Source organism: Sorex araneus, chromosome 1 (genome assembly GCF_027595985.1).
Source record: "Sorex araneus isolate mSorAra2 chromosome 1, mSorAra2.pri, whole genome shotgun sequence".
In the NCBI taxonomy this organism is placed as follows: Eukaryota; Metazoa; Chordata; class Mammalia; order Eulipotyphla; family Soricidae; genus Sorex; species Sorex araneus.
In genome coordinates this window covers 225,769,775-225,779,762 of record NC_073302.1, presented here as the reverse complement: position 1 = coordinate 225,779,762, position 9,988 = coordinate 225,769,775, and the positions used below count along the sequence as shown (strand labels likewise).

The 9,988-nt window shown below is 49.3% G+C and overlaps 1 protein-coding gene across 5 annotated transcripts in view; it reads right to left on the bottom strand.

The window, feature by feature from the left end:
* SPATA13 (spermatogenesis associated 13) overlaps positions 1–9,988 on the bottom strand; it is a 329,725-nt gene continuing 319,737 nt past the window's right edge. For 2 of the 5 annotated variants that reach the window (XM_055136723.1, XM_055136727.1), the window contains 3 exons: positions 8,570–8,942; positions 5,980–6,054; positions 2–4,035 (listed from right to left, as the gene is read on the bottom strand). In XM_055136723.1, coding sequence (XP_054992698.1) covers positions 3,860–4,035; positions 5,980–6,054; positions 8,570–8,942 — 624 coding nt within the window. In that variant the 3' untranslated portion in view covers positions 2–3,859. Of the gene's footprint in view, positions 4,036–5,979; positions 6,055–8,569; positions 8,943–9,988 lie in introns of all 5 variants that reach the window. The other 3 variants (XM_055136732.1, XM_055136734.1, XM_055136736.1) reach the window with 3 other exon arrangements.

Sequence of the window (9,988 nt, the reverse complement as noted above, 5' to 3'; positions counted from 1 at the left end):
TACTGAAGAGGTCCGTCACTGTGCAGGTGGGAATAGTCCTCCTGGCATTCTCTCCACTAAAAACAGGTACTATTAGAACAAGTTTGGTAAATAATTTTAATAAACAGATACAAAACAAGTATAGATTCACAGCATTTACAAAACAATCATGTCAAATAACATCGTGAATAAGTTTTGTACAAAAACATCATTCAACAAAAATACATAACAAGTTACAGTGATCTTGGACAATATACTTCAGCTGCTAACAAGTCACTCATCACTTGGGAAACTGTCACTTGACTTCATTGGTAACATCACCTTCATGTAAAAGGAAAAGGCTCCCAAAAGACTTGCCGTGAAGGTAAGTCAAACATACTGATGCTAATATTTACAAAAGTTCAATTTTTAAGTTACAGAATCAGAGACAAGTACTTTTAAATGCAAATGTTAATGCTTATGAAATAACTGAAGGTAATATTAGGCATACTGTAGCTAAGGATATTTGTAGCAAATACTTTTTTTGAAGATGAGATAGCTTCTACTTTCTTTTTTCCAAAATATTTTTGAGCTCCACTTAGATTTCAGCCATCTTGAGAACTGTAACATTTCTACCATACACACTTTTAACAAGGAAAACATTTGTAGGCTAGGACTGATTATAAAGACCAGTGTTTTGTGTTGCTTCAGCAGATGGACCAAGGTGATTTGTGCCCACCAACCCTGGCCTACAGGTCACTGAAAATACATTTATTTACACATGTTGGCATGGTCCAGTGAAAAACACATCTATAATTTCTCTCCCTGACAAAATAATAGACCAATGTTCTCCATAGCCCCAGGAAACCAGATTTTCTATTCTGACTAGGTAAATAAGTTGAGTTGCACTGAGGAATATCACTCTTTTGGCATGTAAAGATTTCCAACATCAATTGCTGGAACATGGCTTTTAGAAAAGCTATTATGAACCAAATTTTGAATTACATGGACTTCTTCCTGACAGCAGCAATTTAGGTTTAAGGGGATTTTATGAACTGACATGGTGCTATATTTTTGTCTGGATTAGGTATAAAAAAGCACAATTCTGTTCAGAGACTGTGAAAATGATCGTGAAATGTTTTCATTTATAATCAAAGGGAACAGCAATGGCTCAATGGACTGAATCTGTGCTTTCAAGGAAGGAGGCCTGGGATTTGTTCTCAGCACTCTATGGTTCCAAGGAGCACCAATTGGGAGCAACTCCCAAGCACTGCTGGGTGTGACACCAAAAACCCCAATTACACTAGGGATCCTGGGGTCTGAGGAGAATCAGGTCTACTAAAAATCAAACTATGCAGATGATAATCTAAAAAAACCCTGGCAAGTTGCTGATTCCAGTTCTCTAGTCTGCAGGCCAGGGACAAGTGTGTATGAGGGGGTGGGGTGGGGAGAGGAGCATATTTCTTTAGGACTTTATACTCTGCTATAATTGTTTAAAATCTTTGACAAGGTTGCTACACCTTTTAGATTTGATCAAAATTGAGGCTGCTTATAAAGCCAAGGCCACTTCAACTCTCTTTGTTGTACAGCATTTGAGTCGACAAATTCAGAAACATGAATGCTATGTGACATTCATCTAAGTGTTCCATCATCTCTTTATTTTTTCAACACATATTATATGAAGTGCAGCAAAACAGGGAGGAAGACAGATGACGGGAGATTCCCAACAAAACTCATCCGTAGTCCAAACAGAAGGTTCCCAGTTTTCTCTTTCTGAACGGAATACATGATGAAAATCAAGGCTATAGTTTGGCAAACCTAGAATGAAAATTTCCTGCTGTCTATTCCACCTAGAAGCCGGACGCTTGGAAACTGGAACTCCAGCTAGAAACAGGGCAGGAGTTCCGGGACAATCTGTCCTTGCTCCAGTGTCTGGGCCTATGTAGACGCAGGAGTCTGACCAGGGGCCACCACTGAGTGAGGCTGATGGGTGCGTGAATGGCCTCTCCTGCTGGGGGAGGGGAGGGGAGCAGGGAAGACTAATGGTCAGGGCTCACTGGGATGTATATCACAAAAGCATTTTTCCATGCCTCTTCCATGGAAGCCCTCAAAACAGTCTTGACTTGAATCGTCACTGGAAAAGTAACTTAAGAAAATGGTACTCAGTACTCTCTCAAAATAGTTCTATTTACAGAACAAATAAAAATAAAAATAAAAACGTGTTCAACATTGCTGTATATACAAACAACTCTATTTAACAGAGACCCCTACAGTTGTTGGTAAGGGGGCCAATAGAAGCATATTAAACATGGTTTTCAAATATAGACCATCTGTTGTCAGTAAAAAGGTTAGTTCTATAAAGGCGACTAAAATTGAGATGTCTATAAAAAATATGGAAACATAGGCACACGCAGACACAGACGGACATGGACACACACACACACACACACACACACACACACACACACTCAGCTACAGCACCTCCTGAGATGCTTCTGAAGAGAAGTGGCCTCTAGCCTGGGACACTGCCTGAGGGTCCACAAAAGCAGGACAGGGTTGCAGGTCATGGGCTAGGCCAGCCTTCAGCCAGGTCACCTGCAGGCGAGCACGACACAACAGAGAAGGGCCAACAGCAGGTAGGTGCACCCCATTCATGCTCCCACAACATCCAAAGTGCTGGCGACATCTTGGTACAGGAGTCACCTCCGACAGAAGCTCTGGGTGAGGGCAGGGGTGGAGGGAGGGCAGAGGTCACGCCTGGAGACTGACAAGTGTGTTCTCAGCACTGGTCTGTTAGAGGACACACCTTTGAGAGAGCCACAGGTCACAGCAGTAGGCTGACCCCGTGTGCCTGGTCAACTAGCTGGCCTCTTTCTGGCAGAGCCTTTCTTTTCTGAACATACTGAATTTTCATCATAATTTAGTGCATTCCCAGTGCAAAGACGGGAAAATCAATGGTGTACAGGCAGTGACTCATGCAGTCTCCCTTCAAAGCATTCTATCTGAGACATGGTTGGTGAAAGTCCCAATGGAAAGAAGTGGTCTTCGAACACCCGATGACAGGCTGACAACAGCTTGCATTCCTGTTCTGGTTTAATGAAACAAGATCTGTTCCAAGCTGGAAGAAGTTGGATGGCTGGATGCACTTGTATTCCTAATGGGGTGGACACAAGGCCCAGCTCATAATCGGTGCAATGCCACAGAGGCTGACGTATCGTGGATGCATGTGCCAACACTCTACCATGGGGAAGGTTTGGGTTTTATACACTGCAAATGGACAGATGTGCCTGTTTCTCCCCACTCACCATCACTGGAGCCCTAACGCAGAAGGACAAAGAGAGCTCTCCAGGATCTGCCCATCTTCCTCACTGCTCCGCCCATTGCCTGCAAGGCTATTCTTTCCACTCCCCCTTCACCTTGGGTTTTTGGACCCCAACCCCAGCGCCTTTCGAGATGAAGCCAGTGCTGCCCATGGGTGCCTGTGAGTAGGCCATTGTTGCCATTTCCAACACCAGGGCCACCACAGCCTGCCAGCCAGGCGTGCCCCTTTCTCTCATGCTCGGAGGCCGGAGTGCAGCTCAGGAGAGCCCCCTTCAGAATTCTGCATAGGGATGGTCAGCTCCCACACAGCAGCAGGCTGGGGTCAATGTGTGGCATCCAGGTGAGTGCATGTCCAGGGTTCCAAGCTCAGCACCTCAGTGCAGCTCATGGAAGCTTCCTGGGAGATCCCAGATGAGCGTGTGACCTGCTCTGACCCTATCCACTGGGCCTCTGCATGGCTGAAGCGTGGGTCCGGGTCCTCCTCTGCTCTCGCTGGTTTCTGAGGGTGCGTCAGCAGTGGTTGCTCTGGACTTCCAGCTCTCTTCCGGTTGGCCCCAGCTCTCTTCCGGTTGGCCCCGGCTCACTTTCGAAAGGGGGCGAGTTTGCTCAGGTTGAACCTCAGCAGTGATGGTTTCCGCCGGGGCTCGGCCAGGGCGAAGACTTGCTGCTGGGGTACGCTGGGCGGCACCGTGACGTGGCGCTGTTGCAGTGGGTGCAGGTTCTGGTGCGGGGGGGCCACCGGGCATCCCCCATAGCCTGCACCGGGAGGGAGAAGACGAGACATGGAGGTAGGTCACTGGTTAGCCAGAAAGAAGAACCTTTAAGGGACCTAGGTGTGGAGGCATTGGCTCATTCTCATTCCCGCTTCCCTGACGGCCCCTGGACATGCTCAGACATCAGGCCGAGCCAGACTAGCTCACTGAAGCTCTAACAGACCCATCATCGGCAGGGGCAATCCAGTGAGTGACAGAGGAGCCCCTTAGCCCACGGCCATCAGGGATGGAAGCCAAAGTGGACATGGATCAGTGAGACACCATGACACATTTTCAATGAGACCTGGAGCCCACACTCCCTCAGCCCAAGTCTCTGCACACACTGACTGCTGCCACTGGGGAAAGGCCTGCCCCCACCTTGCCCCTAAAATAGGGCGGCTATGAGAACAAGAGGGCTCAGAGTGTGCCCAGAATAGGGCACTTCTGCTCCTGATGACACTGATCAGGACTCTCCCTTCAGAGCAGGCATCTCCATGGTCAGAGGCAGGAAACGTATCTGCAAACTGACTTTTGATGGAGCTGGGTCTTGCTTCAGAACCTGTCTTGCCCTCTCCCTGTCAAGCGGCCTTCCCAAATCTGGAAGCCAACAGATGGGAAATCAAATGCAAATGTGTAGCACATGCCAACACAGGAATTACCACTCCAAAATTCTAGTGTTTGTTCCATTAAACAGTTAAACAGGAGTGAGATGAGAACAGAAATAATGCAGTGATAATGTGCTTGCCTTGCATGTGCCAATATGGGTTCAATCTTTGGTACCACATATAGTCCCCCAAGCACCACCAAAAGTGAACCCTGAGCATGCCAGTTGTAGCCTCAAAGCCAAAATGTTGCTGCCTAATGACATCAAAGATGGGGGTCAGAGGGCTAGGCTCCGCACAGCTAAGCAGAGGGGCTGTGGGTGGTGGATCCTTCCTGGTGGGCTGGCACAGCTCACAAGCTCCCGTGCCTGTGCCTATATTGGTAGCCTGGGAGAGGCAGAATGGGGCACATTCCATGCAGTGACTCCTCTGAGTGCAGAGTCTGAAAATGATCTCTCAGGATATAATACCCAATCATAGTAAAAACTTTATTATTCCATCCCTGATGGGTTAGAGCAGCTGTACACAGCATGCTGGCCTTTGTAAGGCTCCCCAGAGACCAGAGCATGTGGGAAGGGCCGGGCACCCCAGTTTTTGGTAAGCCCATCTTCCTCTTGTCAAACTCGCCACTTCCTGGAGCCAGGACTGCCTTTCAAGTCTTTCCTCTTCCAGCAGCGAGGGCACAGCCCTCAGTTGGCAAGCAGAGAAGGACCTGAGGTTCCTGCCTTCGTTTTCTCCAAGATGCAAACCTGCTCTGCTTGGACACAGCCCTGGTGAGTGTCATGCAGAACCCTAACATTTCCACATAGGATGATGCACGGAGGGATCACAAGCAAGAAGGCCTGGGCGATCTTTGATGCAAATCAAAACATAGATTCTAAGCTCACATTGAGCTTTTCCTGTTTTTGTTTTTGCTGAATTGGGCCATCCCCCACAGTGCTCAAGGACTACTCTCAGCTCTGTGCTCCAGCACTGCTCCCAGTGGTGCCTGGGTGATGGGCAGGGTGAAGGGGCGTGTGCAGTCCCCGGGTGGATCTCCTCTCGTAAAGCATGCACCCAGCTTGAATTTAATTGTACGCAAAGACAAAGCACATCCCAGACCAAAGACCATCATTTTCAACTGTCTGTAATCTTGGCTCTCTCTATGTTCTTTGGGCCCCACCTGGCTGTGCTCAGGAGCCTTCTATGGTGCTGGCATTTGAGCACTACTATCTTTCCAGCCCAAGTCTATCATTATGAATTTCACTTGCCTTTCTTCCTTTCACTTGGGGCTGACAGCCGAGGTAGCAATTTCAAACACACCCCTATTTTCACGACAATTAAGGAGACAATGCCTCCAAGCTTACCTTTAGACTTGCCATGTCCGGCCTTCTGAGCGTTCAACATTGCCAGTTTCTTCTGATTTTCTGAAATTTCCATTCCTGTAAATTTAGATATAGACACAACATGTCTTTAAAATAACCAAAAGCACGAGAATACAACTTTCACCACAAACCTGATAAGCCCTGAAGAATTCACCAGAACCCAAAGCAGAGCATCCCAATCTTTGGGGAGTTGGGAGAAGTCAGAAAGATGGTAAAGGGGAATTTGTAAGAAGTATTGCTTGGAGAGTCATGGAAGCATGCTGGAACCCAGGATGATTTGTTTTGTTTTGTTTGAAGGCCACTCCCTGTCACACTTGGCTGGGGCAGCTCAGACCCATGAGTGTCACATGGGAACACAGGGGCCACCCTGTGGACTTGGAGGAGCTGGTGGTCCTGGGAACAGAACAGGCCACGTACTCCGCCCTCAGAGCTGGCTCTTCATCCCCAAACCAGGATGTTTACAGAATGCTACAACTGTCAAACTGTGCTGAGGGGAGCCCCGACCTCAGGGCGAATATTCCCAATTCTAACCCCCACCCCACTTCTAATTTTTCTTAGGAGGTGACCAAGAAGGGGCCACCAGTGCGGCCTTCCACGCCCTTTCCGTGCACCCTGGAGCTGGGCCTGGGTCACCTGGACAAAGGTACCTGAGCCAACAGAACTGAATGTGTGGCCCAAACATGGAGAGCATGTGCTGTGGGCCTCAGGTCCACTGTCCAGGCTGGGGCAGCAACTGTCTACACAGTCTTGCGGGGAAAGGGTCAAGCACAGAGGCTGGCCATGAGGCGGGCTGAGGGGAGCCTTGAAGCTGGACAGAAGAATGAGAGGTCTCCTCCGTGGACAGTGCTCCACTCACAGGAAGGCCCTGAGGGCTGTGTGTCCTTCCTCTGCCTTCACAAATCTGCCCCTGGGGTGGCCCCTGCCCCTAGCATCTGTGTGGGCCTGTCCTCCATGTCCTTCAGGCCCTGCACTGAGTCCTGGGATCCATACCTGCTCCAAGCCCATCCTTGCCAGCCCCTGCTCCTGCCTGACAGCACTGTCCCCACCATCTCCTGCATGTCATGCATAAATGTCTCTATTCTATTTCACACCCATGCCATGCCCAAGCTCACTGGCTTCAGAAACAGTGCACACATGCACACACACAGGAATACCTATGTACACACATAGGTAAGCACACACAGAATTTACACATGCATACAGGTGTGCACACATAAATGCAGGTATACAGGTATACACAGGTATATGTGCATATCCATGCGTACATGCAGTTACACACGCACACGAGTCCTTCCTTCACATCTTCTCAGGGGGCAGAGTAGAGGAGTGTTTAGATGCTGTTTATCCTGTTTCTGCCTGAGAGGAAACTGGGGAAATTCAGACTAGGGCGTAATTTCACTAGATACTATGTGGCAAATAAAATCAGAATTCTCTTACCCTGTCATTTTGCTTTGTTTTCGATTTTGGGGGCCACACTTGGCAGTGCTCAGGGCTTACTCCTGACTCTGTGTTCAGAGATCACTCCTGGCAGTGCTCACTCTGGCTGTGGTGTCAGAGATCAAATCCTGGTTGGCTTCCTGCAAGGCAAGTGCCCTACCAACTGTACTATATCAGCTCTGGGCCATTATTTTGCATTTAATCGTGATTATCTGCAAATACCTGGTCTTCTCAGCATCAGAGAGACATGTCTTATTGTAAGAGCAGGAGGTCAGCAGAATGGCTTTCTGCATGGAGGGCGCGTCTGCGACAGGGCAGGGCAGGGGTAGGGAACTCCATGCCCTGAAGCCACAGCTGCTGAGTGGTTCAGAGGAGCCGGTGCTGATGTCTACATTCTGCCTTACTGTACTGGTAACCCCACAAGCTTCCCTATGCCACAACAGCAACTGTGGTCTCCACTACTTATGCAGAGAGTGGCCTGAGGCAGCCTGACCCCCCTTCAAATTCTGACACCCTAAGAACCGGTCTGGAGGGAGTGAAAGCAGGAGCAAGTGTAGGGCAACAGTGCAGACAGGGCAAGTCCAGCAGCTTCGCTGGGTATGGTTTGATAGGGACACACACACACACAAACACACACACACGGAGGGGCTGGATCTGGAGGGACCAGCAGCTTTCAGAGGCTCAAACTCAGGGCTGAAGAGGACACTAAGGGTGTGCCCGGGGCCACTCCGGTGGAGGTCAGGGAACCAGCCTCTCACAGGCCAAGCAGAGGCTCCAGCCCACTGAGTCGCCCTCCCAGCACCAGGATGGTTTTATTTTATTCTATTCGATTTGATTGGATTTGTGGCCACCCCAGGCAGTGCTTGCAGCCCTTCTCTGGGGGTCAAACCAATGTTGGTTGTGTACACAGCGTGCCTTCCCTGCTGTCTAGCTCTCTGGCTCCAGCATGGTTTAAACACCACTGGACTGTGTTATAAAAATGCCAGATGCCTCAATTCTTCTATGACATGGATCTAAGCAGCATCCATGGGTGGGGACAGAACCTGACAAAGCAGAAAGGTGGCCCAAGCTGTCTGACCAGAAGCGGCCAGGGTAGAAGCTGCGGCTGCAACAGCTGTGCGGAGACCCCACTCACCCATCTCCTGGTCCTCCTGCACCCTCCTCCGCTCGTCCTCAAAGGCCTGCAGCCACCGGGCCTTGTCTTCCAGCTTCCTGGCACAGAACAGATGTGCCTCATCAGTGGTCCTGCTGATGAGCTTGAAGGCGTTCTTCACACTGAGATTCCAGTCCTTGTCGCGCCCATCCTCCAGGTCAACCAGCTGCATTTGGTCCGTGTCGGTGCGGCCCCTGTAGTAGAGCATGTCCCGGCGCAGCACGTCCTTCTTGCAGGACACCAGCTGGTGGTCAAATAAGAAGAAGGTCCGCTGCTGGCTCTTGCCTTGCTTAGTGATTTTGGTCAGCTCTCCAGAGTGGATCAGTTCTGAGCTTCGGTCCAAGATATCCAGCCCCTGGGAGGAGGAGAACACACTTTCAGATTTTCCCACTCTGACTCCTGCGTCAGGACCACAGAGAGAGGCCCAGCACAGCTGTTTTCCAGGTCCCGAGGCCCTTCACAAATGGGCGAGGCCTCCACGTCCACTCACACCCAGCTTACTGCGCCCCCGTGTGTGAGCTTTTTCTTCTTTTGTTGCCACTCAATGGGAGCATGAGACAGTGTCTCTAGACCTGTCCTACTTATCAGAATGGCTGGCAGGAAACAGTCTGGACTTTGGACGCCAGGGAGAGCTGAAAGGCAGCTGGCCCAGACTATTCCCGGGGAGCAGGGTGGCGGCAGGCCCTTTCTCGGGACAGTGCATACAACCACAGACTCTGGCTTATGAGTCTGCTGGAATAACAGTCAGGTTGGGGTCCTGAAAAGCAAAGGTAAAATGGCAAATTTATAGCAAGAATGTGCTGATCCTCTGACGGTATTTAACTCCAAAAGCATTGGAGATCAGAAAAAGAATCCTAGAAAAAAAGAGAAGAAAAACCCCACATTTTTGTAATATTTAGGTTGGATCTGATCCATTGTAATATTACGGTGTTTGCTGATACTAGCCTTTGATCTGCAAGATTTTATTCTCCTTTAATTCTAGTCTAGATACTATGGTCTGGAGCAATAGCACAGGGGGTAGGGCGTTTGCCTTGCACGCGGCCAACCCGGGTTCGATTCCTCCGTCCTTGGAGAACCTGGAAAGCTACCGACACCCGCACAGCAGATCCTGGCAAGCTACCTGTGGCATATTCAATATGCCAAAAACAGTAATGGCAAGTCTCACAATGGAGATGTTACTGGTGCCCGCTTGAGCAAATCGATGACCAAAGGGACGACAGTGCTACAGTATTACTAGTCATACCCAATATTTTTGGAGGAAGAAAGGGAACTCAATTCCAAAATAATTCTATTTACTTGCAAGGGCCTGTGACCTACATTCTTCACTTCCCTACAAAATAAGAATGTGATCTCTGAGGATTTCTCTGAGCTCTGAAAGCCACATCTATAGGGTTGCTGAAG